The 14,712-nt window shown below is 49.2% G+C and overlaps 8 protein-coding genes across 8 annotated transcripts; 4 read left to right on the forward strand and 4 right to left on the reverse strand.

The window, feature by feature from the left end:
- Positions 1-59: 59 nt before the first annotated feature.
- Positions 60-2,092, forward strand: BU24DRAFT_416915 (Scramblase-domain-containing protein). Its single transcript, XM_033526578.1, has one exon. It carries the CDS (start codon positions 212-214, stop codon positions 1,913-1,915), a length of 1,704 nt encoding a protein of 567 aa, XP_033389594.1. The 5' UTR covers positions 60-211; the 3' UTR covers positions 1,916-2,092.
- Positions 2,093-2,175: 83 nt separating this feature from the next.
- On the forward strand, positions 2,176-3,179 carry BU24DRAFT_487710 (uncharacterized protein). Its single transcript, XM_033533480.1, has one exon. The coding sequence runs from the start codon at positions 2,195-2,197 to the stop codon at positions 3,140-3,142; it is 948 nt and encodes a 315-aa protein (XP_033389595.1). The 5' UTR covers positions 2,176-2,194; the 3' UTR covers positions 3,143-3,179.
- Positions 3,180-4,182: 1,003 nt separating this feature from the next.
- BU24DRAFT_416917 (ubiquitin-conjugating enzyme) lies at positions 4,183-5,271 on the forward strand. Its single transcript, XM_033526579.1, has 2 exons — positions 4,183-4,734; positions 4,814-5,271. Exons 1-2 carry the CDS (start codon positions 4,488-4,490, stop codon positions 5,065-5,067), a joined length of 501 nt encoding a protein of 166 aa, XP_033389596.1. The 5' UTR covers positions 4,183-4,487; the 3' UTR covers positions 5,068-5,271.
- A 70-nt stretch (positions 5,272-5,341) lies between these two features.
- BU24DRAFT_446316 (molybdopterin binding oxidoreductase) lies at positions 5,342-6,650 on the reverse strand (the record flags this gene model as incomplete). Its single annotated transcript, XM_033530759.1, has 3 exons — positions 5,342-6,432; positions 6,498-6,559; positions 6,642-6,650. 3 exons carry the CDS (start codon positions 6,648-6,650, stop codon positions 5,379-5,381), a joined length of 1,125 nt encoding a protein of 374 aa, XP_033389597.1. The 3' UTR covers positions 5,342-5,378.
- Positions 6,651-7,176: 526 nt separating this feature from the next.
- BU24DRAFT_416918 (uncharacterized protein) lies at positions 7,177-8,336 on the reverse strand. The gene has a single exon (XM_033526580.1). The coding sequence runs from the start codon at positions 8,182-8,184 to the stop codon at positions 7,342-7,344; it is 843 nt and encodes a 280-aa protein (XP_033389598.1). The 5' UTR covers positions 8,185-8,336; the 3' UTR covers positions 7,177-7,341.
- Positions 8,337-8,629: 293 nt separating this feature from the next.
- BU24DRAFT_338136 (siderophore iron transporter mirB) lies at positions 8,630-10,648 on the reverse strand (the record flags this gene model as incomplete). The annotated part of the gene is made up of 6 exons (XM_033523119.1): positions 8,630-9,185; positions 9,237-9,359; positions 9,411-9,663; positions 9,721-10,116; positions 10,167-10,384; positions 10,437-10,648. The coding sequence occupies 6 exons, from the start codon at positions 10,646-10,648 to the stop codon at positions 8,630-8,632; spliced, it is 1,758 nt and encodes a 585-aa protein (XP_033389599.1).
- A 915-nt stretch (positions 10,649-11,563) lies between these two features.
- On the forward strand, positions 11,564-12,263 carry BU24DRAFT_416919 (SH3-domain-containing protein). Its single transcript, XM_033526581.1, has one exon. It carries the CDS (start codon positions 11,796-11,798, stop codon positions 12,057-12,059), a length of 264 nt encoding a protein of 87 aa, XP_033389600.1. The 5' UTR covers positions 11,564-11,795; the 3' UTR covers positions 12,060-12,263.
- Positions 12,215-14,273, reverse strand: BU24DRAFT_383304 (uncharacterized protein; the record flags this gene model as incomplete). The annotated part of the gene is made up of 2 exons (XM_033524802.1): positions 12,400-14,273; positions 12,215-12,363 (listed from the first exon to the last, which is right to left on the reverse strand). The coding sequence occupies exons 1-2, from the start codon at positions 14,249-14,251 to the stop codon at positions 12,215-12,217; spliced, it is 2,001 nt and encodes a 666-aa protein (XP_033389601.1). The 5' UTR covers positions 14,252-14,273.
- Positions 14,274-14,712: the final 439 nt, after the last annotated feature.

Here is a 14,712-nt window from a genome sequence, read left to right on the forward strand (position 1 = left end):
CGCGAGAATGTGTCGAAGAACGTTCGAGCTTCGGACGAAAGTTTGACTGACACCTGCCTCCGCCACCACGCCATATTCTTAAGTAGAAAGCACCGCTCCACCTGCCCTAATCCTCAGATATGCATTGATTAATGCCTAACTGTTTCATCCAACAACAAAAGGGCTTATGTCAACAAGCACTGCATCGGCTTGTTGATTGGTCCAATCGATAATGATTCTCAACGTCGCGCGATTAACTCCTAGGTTACCACGGCCAGGCTTCCGAGCGTTCACATCAACAACCGCATGGCACAACCAACGAGGACCTCGCGATTCTCTACGTAGACCTCCTCCAGTTCAGCGACGGATCCCTCCACGAAGAAGAGCGTCCGAGGAACCGAATAATAGCCCCTCCTCAGCTAGTGATTCGGCGGCTCCAAACGATTCCCAACCGAATCCCGAAGTCTCAAAGAATGAGGCAGTTTCGAATGCGCTTGCAGCAATACCAAGTTCAGAAAATGATTTGGTGACACCGGTGCATATTCCCGAAGACCCCAATGGCGTTCTCAAAGAGACTCATCCCGCTATGCGTCTGCTCGACAACTCCGCGATAGTTATTCAACGGCAATTAGAAATGATGAACGTCCTTATGGGGTTCGAGCAAGCAAATCGCTATATAATCATGGATCCGCATGGGAACCACATAGGATACTTGGCAGAGCAGGAGCATGGTGTTGGCAATGCAATAGCCAGGCAGATGTTCAGAACACATCGGAGTTTCACAACGCACGTCTTTGACAGGGAAGAGAAAGAAATACTACGATTCCATCGCCCTTTCAGTTGGATTAGCTCTAGGATACGTGTTTACGATGCTGTTAGTAAAGAAGGAGGCTATAGCACTTCTGATGCTTTACGAGGAACGAGTACGAAAGAGATAATCACGCAAGCCAATGCAAGCATCTCCAATATTCCTCTTTCGGAAATGCGTATAATCGGCTCTGCAGAGCAGGAATGGGCTCCCCTACGCAGGAGATACAATATATTCCTCGCAAGGGATTTGAAGAACATGGCTGCAGACCCGAAAACACCGCAGCTGGCGTCAGGGGATCTTCCGCTCTCAAATTCGAAAGCTTTGGCGGTTGCAGAGGGAGACCCACGTGAAATTGGCATGTTGCAATTCGCTCGAGTGGATGAACCGTTTCTCTCCTGGGATTTCTCCCTTATGTCACAAGACAATTACCTAATCGGATCAGTGAACAGGAACTTTTCAGGCTTCGCCCGCGAACTCTTCACAGATACCGGCGTGTATGCCCTAAGGATGGATGCTGCTGGTCTCCAATCCGAGCCTTCTCATCTCATATCTCACTCCGGAGATCGTGGAAAACCTACACTTGAGGGTCACCAAGGAATGACCTTAGATCAACGCGCTTTGATGTTAGCAACGGCCGTCAGCATAGACTTTGATTACTTCAGTCGCCATAGCGGAGCAGGCGGTGGGATGTGGCCGATGTGGATTCCTTGGTGGGGTGGAGGAGCTGCTGGAGAAGCTGGAGCTGTAGGAGCTGCCGCAGGAGAAACTGGAATCGCTAGTGAGGCAGGAGCTGCAGCTAGAGGTTTGGGTGCTGGTGAAGGTGCTATTGCTGGAGCCGGAACCATGGCTGGCTACGAGGCAATGCAGCGATCTCAAAGGCCTCAGGACGGCTTTGTCGGAGATGACGCATCACCACAATCAATGGATTCTCTTGAACAACAGCAACCAAGCCAACAAACTGAGGAAGTCTGGGGTTCTCAAAATAACCCATGGGACAATGGCAAGGATGATGACTTCTGGGGAGGAGGCGGCAGTGGCAGTTCGTCAGGGGGCAACAGCAGTAGTGGTGGTGATAGTGGTGGAGGAGACGGAGGCGGCGGGTTTGACATAGGAGACTGGCTATGATCCTGAATGCCAGCGACTACTGTATTACTAGATGTTAGATTCACTCTACTATTCATGAATTAATGCTCCTAGGCGTAACATGACGTCGAAGCAGAGAGCTCTGATCTGTTACTAAGGTAACAAAACTACTCCGAAATGTTACCAATCGGCCTGAAAATTTTATGGGTTGAGTCCGTTATCTCCATGCTAATTCCTAGAATATAGAATATATATAAGAACCAATTCCCTATCTCTTTGCTTATTTATCACATTTCACTAGCATTCGACCCGACCTCAAAGATGCGGAAGTTTCAATTCAAACTTGCCAACAACGGGACCGTGGCAGGCATACATTCCATCCCACCAACACCAGCAACAGCGGCCTCTAAGGAACGCCCTCTTGTCGTTGGTCTCCATGGCGGATGCTACGACAGTCAATATTTTGACGCCACCCCTCGATTTTCAGCTTCGCAAACCAGCATCGCTCTCGGCATCCCGTTCGTTGCTATCGATCGCCCTTCTTACGGCGGAACAAGCTCTATCTTGCCTATCCCAGACGACTCGGACTTTGCCCAAGAGACCGGTATCTGGCTCCATCAATACATTCTTCCCAAACTCTGGGAAGAGCTCGGCGCACCCAATGGATGCAACTGCATTGTCCTCTTGTGTCACAGCCTAGGAACGATGGGCGGAATCGTTACCGCCGCTTTGCACGCAAAAGACACCTCACCACTATACCCCCTCGGAGCTTTGATTGCCAGTGGTATGGGCGACACGCAATCCGAATTCATGCTGAGATCCCCGCCGTCCTTCACAATGGTTGGCAGCACCCACGCCATGTTTCCCCCCGACTCCAAGGACAGCGTGATGTTCAAACCTGACACAGTCGCGGATGAGGTCTTGGAACAATGTCAACGCCTCAATGCAGTGTGTCCCCTCGCAGAGACGGCAAAATTCGCGCCGGCATGGCTTCCTACGTGGAAGCAACAGTGGGCAAAAGATGTGACTGCTCCTGTCATGTTTGCTCTTGTGGAAGACGATCCGTTTTTCGTAACAACTGAGGAAGAGTTGAAGAAATGTACGGACGCTTTTGGGAATGATGTTCGTGTTGATGGGAGTCTGATAAGAGGAGCGCCGCACTGTATGGAATTGAGCTATTGGTCTCAAGGGTGGTATGCTCGATGCTTTGGGTTCGCACTGGAGTGCTCTGTGAGTTTCGCCGGTCCAAGAAGGGTGCCGCTCACGTAGGGGAAACGAAGTCGTATTACCATCTATTGTGTGTGAGTAGTGTCGCCGTCAGGGTAGAATTGGTCATCTAAGTGGTTATCGTAAAGGAGATGATCAAACAGCGCAGAGCTTTCGGCGCAAATCTTTTTGCAAAATAATTCAATCGACCACGATCAATTGGCCAATCTTTCCTAATCTGCTCTAAAGGTGGTAACTACGTTCCAGCACCAAATTTTAGTTGATTGATCAAAGGCGTCTTCTGAGCGGACATAATCGGACTTAGTATAATTCCGAGCAATATCTACTTGAATCATGCAACTAAACGATGAATGGCGTAAAAACAGTGGATAGTAGTCTTGTCGCTATCTCGATTGACAGAGCCAACATGATCATGACGTGTTTTGACAAGGTCTACTTTCTGATTGCTGGCATCTCGGGGCTCATACTGACTCGTAACACAAAGAGCGAACGAACTGCAGGTGTTCATTATCAGGAGTTTGCTCAATCCTTCTTGTCTTCATTAAACATTCGATGATTTCTACGAATGGTCCAATGGCTGTATTGTAGCAATTTGCACCACCTGCGTACGTCCGTTCTCATCTTGCCGTTCTACCTTGGCTCTATGGCTTGTGGCGGAAAAATGAAGCGACTGGGTCGACAAGTACAATAACGAAGAGTTCTGTAGAAAGGGATGCCTCTATTTACTTAGAGGCAAAATTCTAGATATAACAAACGCTTACCACTTGGGTCAAACTGAAGGACGGGTTGGCAAACTGATAGCTTTGAGGGAGAAATTCATAACAGCAATAGTATTGGATCAGATTACAGCAGCCACGGAACCAAGTCCATAAGAAATTTACTGAGCTGATAATTGAAACATATAGTCATGTTACGTGTAATTATCTTGTAGATTTACAGAGTCACCATTAATAAAGAGTGATCTGATATCTTAACTACCTAAGTCTAGACTATTTAGATACATGACTTAGTTAGTAGACGTCTCTAATACATATACTTATGGTAAAATGACCTACCTAAGCAATTAACTTTTACTGAATCCCTGAACATTGAGATTTTTGATTTGAAAATCATGAGTACTGCTGATATATTTCTTTGTAGGCATTTGTAAACTACTCTTCTATGTTACTAGACAAGAGGCTAAGCTATGACATGCCCCGCCACGTTGTCTTGCGGGACGGTCCAGCTCCGCCGATCGTTTACCTGAACCCCCAACAAACCCTCTTACTATCCATTCAAACAACACCCAAACATTCGCTATATTCCCACCAGATCTATACAACCCTGTGTCCCGTCATCGCGACCATCATTTCCCCCCATAACCAGTCGACTAACCCCCACGTTCCCAATGGCGACCTCCAGCGCCTCAAAGCGCCTCTTCAAAGAATACCGCGGCCTCTCCAACGACCCGCCGGAAGGCATCACCGCAGGCCCTGTGACGGAAGATGACATGTTTCTATGGGAAGCCTTGATCCAGGGACCCGAGGGCACACCGTTTGAGGGCGGCGTCTTCCCCGCAGAACTCAAGTTCCCAAAGGACTACCCTCTCGCGCCGCCGACGATGAAGTTCTTGACCGAGATGTGGCATCCTAATGGTACGTACTTCCGCGCGCGGACTGCCTTTAATCCGAATGGGGTTTTCTATGGGAGATTGGAGACTGACGTTTGGAATAGTGTATCCGGATGGGAGAGTCTGCATTTCGATCTTGCATCCCCCGGGCGATGACCCGCATCAGTACGAACAGGCCAGCGAGCGATGGTCGCCGATCCAAAGCACGGAGAAGATTCTCATCAGCGTCATGAGCATGCTGGCGGAGCCCAACGACGAGAGCCCCGCGAATGTGGATGCGGCGAGGATGTGGAGGGAGAGGAGGTCTGACTACGAACAAATCGTGAGGCAGAATGTTAGGAAGAGCCTGGGATTGTGATTGGTACATATGTTGTAAAAAAGGATGATTCATGGCCATTATGTCAATATGCGTAGCTGGTGTTTTTCTGCGACTAAGGGCATTTGCACGGAGTCATGGGTGCTGACATGGGATGGTCTTTTGGTATTTATTATTTTGGTAGTATGAAGCAAAGGCGCTTTTGTTTAGGGCTCAATAACAATATTCCATCATCATTAATCATGCTGTGTACCTAATATTAGCTCGATAGGCAGTACTATCCAGTGTGCCAATCGCCCTTAACCACCAAAAACGCCGTGACCCAACCAGAGTCATATCAGAATGCCTGCCGCTCAAATAACTTCAACACCAGTCACCTCTCCATAACCATTATAGGCTACGCCTCTAAAATTCCATTCCGGGCACACGCACTGCGAATTCCCACCAGCGTCGGTGGCGCGACTCAAGATAGTCTTGTCACGGCCCTTCTCAATCTTCACAGTTGCCCTCCACAAAGTCCACGCCCACTTCAAGTCTGCGCCCTTCTCATTCAAAGGGTCGGACGATAGCAGCTCAGCATTAGTCCAGGTATTCCCTCCGTCGGCGGAAACCTCGACTTTGGCAATGGGTCCTTCAGCTCCGGAGGGCAAAGCATAACCCTTGACCTCGATGCATTCATTCTCGTCCAGCTTGACTTTTGAATCTTTCTTCGGCACCGCTATCACAGAATTGACCGGCATATCCTGGATCGCCGGTACCTTTCCCCACCAACTCTCTGCCTTCTCTTTGCAATCCGCCTCGGGTGGCAGAATCTTGTAATCATGCTGCTGGTAGTAATTCGAACTCTCGCTCATCTGAACCGTGATACGATCAAGCCACTTGACGGATCTGGCACCAGCAATTCCTGGCGTCACTATGCGAACGGGCGCGCCATGGTTCGGCGGGAGCGGCTTCCCGTTCATCTCGAGCGCTACCAGAATGCTGCTGTCCGGGTCCATTGCTCGCTCGAGCGGGATCGAAGCGCCATAATACTCATCGTCCTGACAGGGGGTCTGGAAACATGCAAAAGCGACGTGGGCGTCTTTCCACTTGTCCTTCTTAACGTCAATTCTGGCCAGCTCCAAGACGTCCTTGAGCAGAGGTCCCCTCCATTTACAATTCATAACGGCGCCGTCGAACCAGTCGATGCCGTTGACTTCTTTCAGCTTCACACGCATGGTGTGCCGACGATTTCCTGCACATTGGAGAGCACATATGACGGAATGCTGTGGGAGAGATTTCAAGTCATCGATTGATAAGGATAGGTCGGTCTTAACAAGCCCATATACGTCAACACGGTGGGTAGCGGCGTCGAGATGTGGTATGGGTCCATGATTGCGATCATATCCCCCTGACGTAGTAATGAAACTTTATAATTAATCTCAGCTTTGCTTTCATAGATATATATCAGGGGTTTCATCCATTCCACGTACCTTGAGACCAGCTTCTCGAGATCTGGCTCTCTGTTCAGCGGTTTTTTAACAGTGTAGTCCAACTAAAAAGAATCCGACCAATGACGTCAGCTCAGGGCCCCAGTATTTTGAACCACCCAGATTGGGATAATTGTATAGGCGTACCTGAACCATATTGTCGACGCTGCTTGTGCTGGGGCGATGGCGTGATTGACGAGTGTCAGGATTTGGCGATACGGCCGGTGTGGAGGGAAGTGGGGGTTGCAGGTTTAAACGAGCAACAGAAACTACAAATACCTTCGAGGAGTCGTCGAAGTTTCTCTTATGATGTCAAGTGCGGAGGTGCAACGTACTCCCTTTTTACAGTATTCAGATGCCCTGGAGAGTGTTGTCCCTTTCCCCTCTTGTCTACACCGATTGTCGAATCAAGGTTCGAGAGGGGTATTGCAACGGTGACGGGTATGTTCGGCTTTGGGAGGTACAACGTCGTATTTAAGGTATTTCAACATGATCACACATGTGTAACGGCGCAGTGAATGGGTTTGTGACCAAACACCGAAGTCGCCGAATGAGGGTTGTGATGGGACACCGAAGTCGCCGAATGAGGTTGAGTTGCATGCTAACCGAGTTGACGACATTTCAATGTTGGTACCAATCACCTTCATCATCAAGGTAGGGAGCAGCAACATCCCGATCAGGAAGCATGGATTCTGGACTGCATGCGAGGAGGTCGATTACCACTGCCTGATTGATATTTCTACTGTCACCGTTCCACGGCTATCTAACAACATCCCTGGATTGGAAACACCACCGCTGTATGAACATGGAAACCAATGGACAATATCAAGAATCTATAGTACCTCCTTCAACTGCGCTTTTCCTCCTCCACTGAGCTCCGTGGACTATATACCGTAGCATCGTCGTCAGTTGCACCAGCATCGACATCATGCATAAGGCCTCTTTCCTCGTCAGGTACCTCGCTGGAGACAGCCGACAACTCCACGCTCTCTGGTGGTGACGACTGTGACTCAAAGTCGAAAGCCGACTCCGAGCGTCCCATCAAGATCAGGACGCACCCGCGAACCAACACAAACAACGTGCAGACAACCATGAAAGTACCAAACAAGGCGGCGGCGACCGGTAGAAGACACGGCCACCAGTAGTTCAGATGACGGTTCCAGCGCGAAAGGATGCAATCGACGAGTGTGCGCAGCCAGGCCGTGACACTGCATGCGAACGGCAGGATGCTGAATATGACGAGGAGAGCCCAGTTGGGCGGATCGATCTCATTGCATAATGTCGCTTCAAGTCCGTTTGTCGCTCCTTTGATGCGGTATACAAACGCGATAAGGCATGGTATCATGAGGAAGCTGGCAAGCACGAATCGTGTTGCGCGCTGTTGCGGCGATACGTTCCAATTAAACGACGATAGCCATTCGTCGTTCGATGTAGACTGTGGTGTATCCTGGGTTGGCTGAGATTCTGCTGCAGGGACGTCGCTGTTGTCTGGTGTTGGAGTCGTCGTAGACTCTTCGGGCTTCGCAGACTTGGTCTTTTCGCTCGCAAATGCGCTCCATTCGATGGCGAAGGTAAGGATCAAGATGGCAACTGTGAGCCAGAAGCCGGTTGCATCTGATTTGCTGTCATTCGTAGTCAAAGTCTCGCAATAGCATTCGACGACACCTTGCGCGCTCGTCAGGCATTTCATAATGTCAATAGCGTAATTCTCGCGAGTTTAGGTAGTAGAATGGCAGAATAGCAAATACGGATGAGCTGGACGCTTTGTAGTTTCGCTGCGACCCAGTCTCACCGGTGCCAATCCTTCAGGTGTCCTGCCTCATGATGGAATGCGGCTATGCATGGCATGATTTAGGCAGAGGCAAGGCAACCCGTGGCTGTACCCAGCGTGTTTTAATAGCTATAGTCTATTGGTCTCTCACTTGACCAGGATTACATCCCGAGGTGCACTGTATACTAGGCAAAACCTGAGAAGTAAGGCTCAAAGTAAGACATCAATGGATAATTACCCCAAATAATCTACTCGTACGATGAAGAGATTCCATTGTTGTCAGGAACGTCAAATCTGCTTCATTTCATCACTTCGTCCGTGATTTTGTGCTACACACAACTTGATGTTGCACTACACTGATCGTCTACATCAAAATCCCCTTTCTGTCCTTGTGTTCGGAAAGTGAATAGTTCTTGAGCATGTATACCCAGAGAAGACATGGAACAAGGACACAAGTTCCCACAATGACCATGATTCTCTGCGCATCTCCGTATGCTCTCACTACGGCCTGCCTTGCGGGCGAGTCCCATGAGAGTGCAAGTTGATTTGGGAGACTACCACATATCAACGGTGTCTGATCTCCCATATTATCTGGCATGTATTCGTACATCTTCTTCTGTACGACTTGCGTCCAAATGGCAGCAGATATCGCCTGTCCAATCGATCCTCCAATTGATGTAATCATTGAAAGGATTGCAAGACCGACAGCAATATTTTCGTGCGGAACGGCCGACATGACGGAAAGCTGTTCAACCATCACGAGCGTGCCGCTCGATATCGATCCGATGACTTCAATCATGACCAAAAGGCCAATTGGGGTATTTGGTCGTCGGAATGGGATCAGGAGCCCAGTCATGAGAATCTGGAGGGGCATTCCGATAACTGCGCCCCATTTGAACCTATCCGAATATTTGAATGCACTGAGACTTGTCAGTACGTGATTGAAATTCTCAGAGTAAATGACAGCCCACAATGTGATGATGACACCCCAGGCGCAAGAAACAATATTAAAGACGTTCGTGATATATCCTGCCTTCGCGACAGATAGCTGAAAGACAACTTGGAGATATGAACTGTAGTACATCTTGTACGAACTAAATGGCGTAAGCATACAACCTTTAAGCATGCTGAGTATTCGGACATACTAGAACACAATCCATGTATTCGCTCCGAGCAAGCAAGCAGCTACCACGGCTGGATTCTTCATTAGGTAGAATAAGAAGAATGTCCGAGGTGCGAAGAACTTCTCCCAGATGGCGAACAGTATCAGGCAGATGATACTGAACACGACCATGCAAATGACCGAGGACGATGCCCATCCATCTTTCTGGTATGCGGACAAGCTGAATGGAAGCAGGAGGATCGAAAAACCACCACAAATGAGGAGGAGACCAGTAACTGCATATAAGTTCGCAACAAGTAGCTGCAGTCGGAAAGAAGACCTGTTCCATTTACCATCAAACTCGATACACCAATGCTTGATAGATTTGAGGATAGTTCTGCCGGACGGCTGTCGAACGATGACCTTGAGCGTCTTCGCCCTTCTCGACATTAGGTAGAAGATGGACCAGAATAGAATGCACATGAATGGGGTGATGATAGCAAAAGCACCATAGCCCCATTTCCAAGTACTGTTGTCTAAAAACCTCTGGCCCAATTCTGGACCAGCGAACGTGTTGCATATATACGGCGTGCTATTTAAAGCCCACAAAATACCTCGATTCTTCATTTTCGAGGTATCCGCGACGAAAACGTCGAGCACGTAATCAACGCCATTCATACCAGCCCAGTAGAACACCTGCGCTGCAACGTAGGTTTGCACGTTCTTACTCATAGCCTTGAGTATCAATGCTTAACAAAGTTAGGGATATGGAAAGTGTGGCAGGATGATCTAAGCTTACACAAAACAATGCAAACCAAGCACAGCAGAAATCCGTGCGGTCTGCCAACAATATCGATGAACTTTGCAAGAGGGAGTTTCGAAACTCCACCGACCAGACCAGCCACAATACCCGTTATGCCGGTCAAGCCATGAAGCAAGAACTCGCTAGTAACGTATGGGGTCCAGGAATAGTTTGCCTGCTGCTGTAGAATATTTGTAAAGGAGATGAGCCACATTCTGTATGCGAGTTTCAGTAAAGAGACTCCTAAGAATGCATCAACAAACATACAGGACGTAAGCGGCTATCAGCCAATCTTTAGTCCAAACGACAGTGATTGCCTCCATTTTCAGAAGACCAGTGGGTTGGCTAGAATCGGTAGGCTCGACATCACTGGGCTTCTGAAGGGATGATTGCCCCTCGCTGCTAGTCCTGTCTGAGAGTTCCGTAGTAGTTGCTTGCTTTTCGTTCTGCGAACTTGTATGTAGTGTCTCTGTAGCCATTCCGATAGGATCAAGCATGGCTTTCTTGAATGTCGTAGTAGCCATTCTTAGCATCGAAATGAGACTGAACTGAAGGTTGATCAGTAAGGATCGTGAGCAGAAACAGCACTTTGCAATCGCCGCCTGGATCGATCTTATAGGAAAGGAAAGTACGTTGCGGGTCAACTGCTTCAATTCAAACAAATCATCGAGGCAGGAAAGGCCTTTGTTGGCACTTATCATTCTCATTTTCCATCCTCCGCAATCCTTGAAACCAATTGAATATCGTTCCTGGACTATGGACAAACCGTTCAAATTACCTGACTAGGCGGGTTTGAATAATCTTTCCAACTAAGATAATTTTTCTGAAGGGATCCGAGGATGCTACTGTTACCCTTGTAACCAACCTTCTGGTGTTGTCGGCAAACAACTACTTCTCTATTCACCTGCTGTACCATTGAAACTTGAATTTGAGTAGGGAAGAGCTAGGCAAGAATTAAAGCTTTCCTAGATAGCTTACCATGATCTAATAGACCTATCGAGCGCCCGGTAATTACCACCTCTTGATTCCCATGCCTACGTGAATATTTGCTTGTAATACTGCAGTAGTATTTATGTGTTTCTCGCCCAAGAATGTTCGCTATTTTGCAATCGTGGATGTTTGTAGCTTAATCAATGGGCTATGACAATCCCACCGCCACACGTTCATTGCAGGTAGATCACCAATGCCCCGCAGCGTCCCTAAAACTGATGACCCGTTGAATGCAATGTCAAAAGGAACAAAATGTCCCATTAAACATAGAAACTACCACGCACATCGTACATTTGCATTTCCAATGGAAACACCTCACGGCACGGATTGCAGACCTCAGTTTCCTAATCCAGATTAGTCCGTATCCCTGCCGTTAAGCATTACTCCGTAATTGTCAGCCTCACCACCACTCTTACACCAGGACTACGTCCCCGGGTTAACAGCGCTTGAAGAACACATAAAAGCCACTGCGGATCCAAGACCACAGGATCATCAGGATCATCTCTAGAACCAACCATCTACTTAAACCTGCCAAACCATCAACACCCGGGGATTCTACTTCCTAGCTATCAGTCATCCGCACTCCCCCCACAACTCACATCAACTACCCCATCACCCCACACAACCATACACCCAATGGCCAACCACCCCATCATCCGCCCCTCAGCCACATCACCAGTCCGCGTCAAAGTAATCTACGACTTCATCCCGGAGCAGGACTCCGAACTAGCGCTGAAAGTGGGCGACGTACTCGAAGTGCAGGAGATCAACGAGGCGGGGTGGATGCTGGGTAGGCACGTCGGCGGGTGGAAGCGCGGGTGGTTCCCTGTTACGTATACGGAGGATCTGGGGGATGAGGGGAACGATGTGGTTGTGGAGTGGAGGGTTAGTGTGGGATGAGGAGGTCGTTGCGATTAATTGATTGAATGAATTGATGGATGGATTGAAGATTTACGTGAAATGAGTATATGAGCTTGGGCTTCTAGGGAACGAAATTGGATGTATGTATGGGCGGATGCGAAATGAAATGATTAAGTATGCTACAGAAACTACATCTAACCGAAAACTTCCATCATGAAATGATACTCTACTTTCCTCCCTTCGTTGCGTCCGCGCGCAGTCATGGCCTGACATCGATCCGCAAGCTGCAGCCCGATGACAGGAGGTCCGCAGAAGAAGATGCCCACTTTGATCTCATCGTCGACTGACGACGCCCTCCGACCCAGCGACGTCCTCCTACTTCTCGCATTGTTGTTGTTCTTCTCCAAGCCACGCCTCTGCGCAAGCTCCTTGCACATATCTTGGTAGTGCTCCTCCATGATAGCCTCCAGATCCGGTCGACCGAAATGAGTCGGGTTGATCAACCCGGTGAGCGGTGACTGCGGATGGCCGTCCGTTCTATGCTTCTCCAATAGCCATCGGAATACGTGCGTCGAAATCTCCTTGCGCCTCTGTGTCACGTATGTCTGGATGCGGATGTCGAGGTGCGATTTATCCAGGTCGTTGGCGCGGGATACTTCGTTCAGGAGGTCGGAGAACCACAGAAGGTTGTTCTTGTCACGCACCATCCAGTGGAAGTCGATGCGTCGGTGGTCCTGGTACGGCGACTCGTTCTGCGTCGAGTCGCTGTTCTCGCCTGACATCGTACGCTCGAGCTCGTGCTGCTGGAGGTCGGTGAGGATTCCAGAGAAGGGCGTTACGCCGATTCCGGCGCCGAATACCATGCTGTATTCGAAGTCGTAGAAGCGCTGCGCGGGCGCGCCGAAGGGTCCGTCGAGCCCGATCTTGATGGTCGTTCGCTCGCCTCGCTTCGCAAGGCCGTGAAGCGCGTTGGTCCAGTCGCCGTCGGCTTTGATATGAACTTGCATGGTATTGCCTGTGCATGTCGAGACTGTGAATGGGTGCCATTGGAAGAATGATATCTGTGGGACCTGGACGAAGACGTATTGGCCAGCTTTGTAGTCCCAAAGTCGGTGTTTTGGGACCTGAGCGGTGATGGCCACTGTCTCTTCGTCGAGTACTTCGAGGTCGGCGGGCATATGCCAGAATGATAGGACGATGCGCCATGTTCGCTCCATCAAAACCAGAAGAGTAGGAAAAGCTAGCCAGTAACCAAACATAGGCCATTGGAGGAGCCCTGCGGTTCCGTGAGCTATCAAGAGCCCGATGATAGGGAACATGAGGAGGTGGCCGAGTTGGAAGACCTCGTAGCTCCACTTCCGTATTTGAGGCATGCTCATGGCAGCGAGAAGGTAGAAGCACCCGATTGCTGTCAATCCGGTCCAGCCTGGCGTCGATTTAACGTAATCGTGATAGGACTTCGGAACCGCATCTTGTCCAATGACCGCAGCCACATTCTGTTGTCGACTGGCCTTACTTCCAAAGACGAACGACCCAGTCAAGTGTCCGATGGCATGGAGAGTCGCAAAGAACAGTCCCACACAGGACATCTTGATATGGAATGATTGGGAGAGATCCCAGTTGATGAACCGTGAGATGTGCTGGAATCGCCGAAGCCAGGTCGAGAACCATCTCGACATGGACAGAATGATGAAGAAGAACGTGGGATACAGCACGCCAGCAGATGTTTTCGAGACCACGACGCCCCAGCCGAAAGCAGGTCGATACTGTTCATAGGTGACATACTTGACTAGTTGCCAGATACCAAAAGCTAGCATCATGGAAACCACCAATGCCATGAACATAATCTCTGGTCCTTTTACGGCCCAATAAGCACGAATGCGCCTCCATATTGACATCTTCTTGAGGTAGTCATCTTCTTTCTCTGCTTCTTTTCGGTCCTGCTTGAGCGATGGAATGTCCCATTTCTTGACAATTTCTTCGAATTCGGCTCGTGGTATCCTATCCTTGCGCGTTCCCATCACACTCCGCAGGAATTCATGTCGCGCTTCGTCCGGTCGAGATTCATGGTGGAGATGGTGTGGTTGTGCTTTGGGAGCGATCTGAGCGTGAACCTCATCTAGCTTTCGTTCCAGTTCCGCGTAGTCGATGTTATGGTCGTTGTTATGGTCCAAGTCGTCAACGAATTGTTTTACTTCATCTTCGGTGAGGTATTGCACATCAGACATCATGTGCCAGAACAAGTTGTCAGGCACTTCTATAGGGAATGCAAGGATGGAGATTGGGTTGCTAGAAAATGTCTGGAGATCTACCTCAGTAGCCACATGTGGGCGCAGGCCATAAATTTAATCTTGCAGCAACGGTAGTGCCACAACAACAATCTCACCATTTCGAATGTTCGTTATCTAAATACGTACGCCAAGTTAAACATCTGAGTTGCCCTACCTATCAGGAGTAACGGAGATTGGATGATGGATTTTGGCTTATGGCACTTGAGACGAAGGGTCGGATTGGCGCCGGCGTGGCAGATATTGGCGTCCTATATCTAGCCACAAAATTGAAATGCATAGTGGATTCACCAAGAGCTCCCAAGAGATTGAGTGTAAGGGACAGTGTAGCGGAAAAACCTGTTCATTGAGGCTGGCGGAGCGGAGCATTGGCAACTATTCCGCTCGTTCCGAAGGTTCCTTTC

This window comes from Aaosphaeria arxii (genome assembly GCF_010015735.1).
Source record: "Aaosphaeria arxii CBS 175.79 unplaced genomic scaffold BU24scaffold_1, whole genome shotgun sequence".
In the NCBI taxonomy this organism is placed as follows: Eukaryota; Fungi; Ascomycota; class Dothideomycetes; order Pleosporales; genus Aaosphaeria; species Aaosphaeria arxii.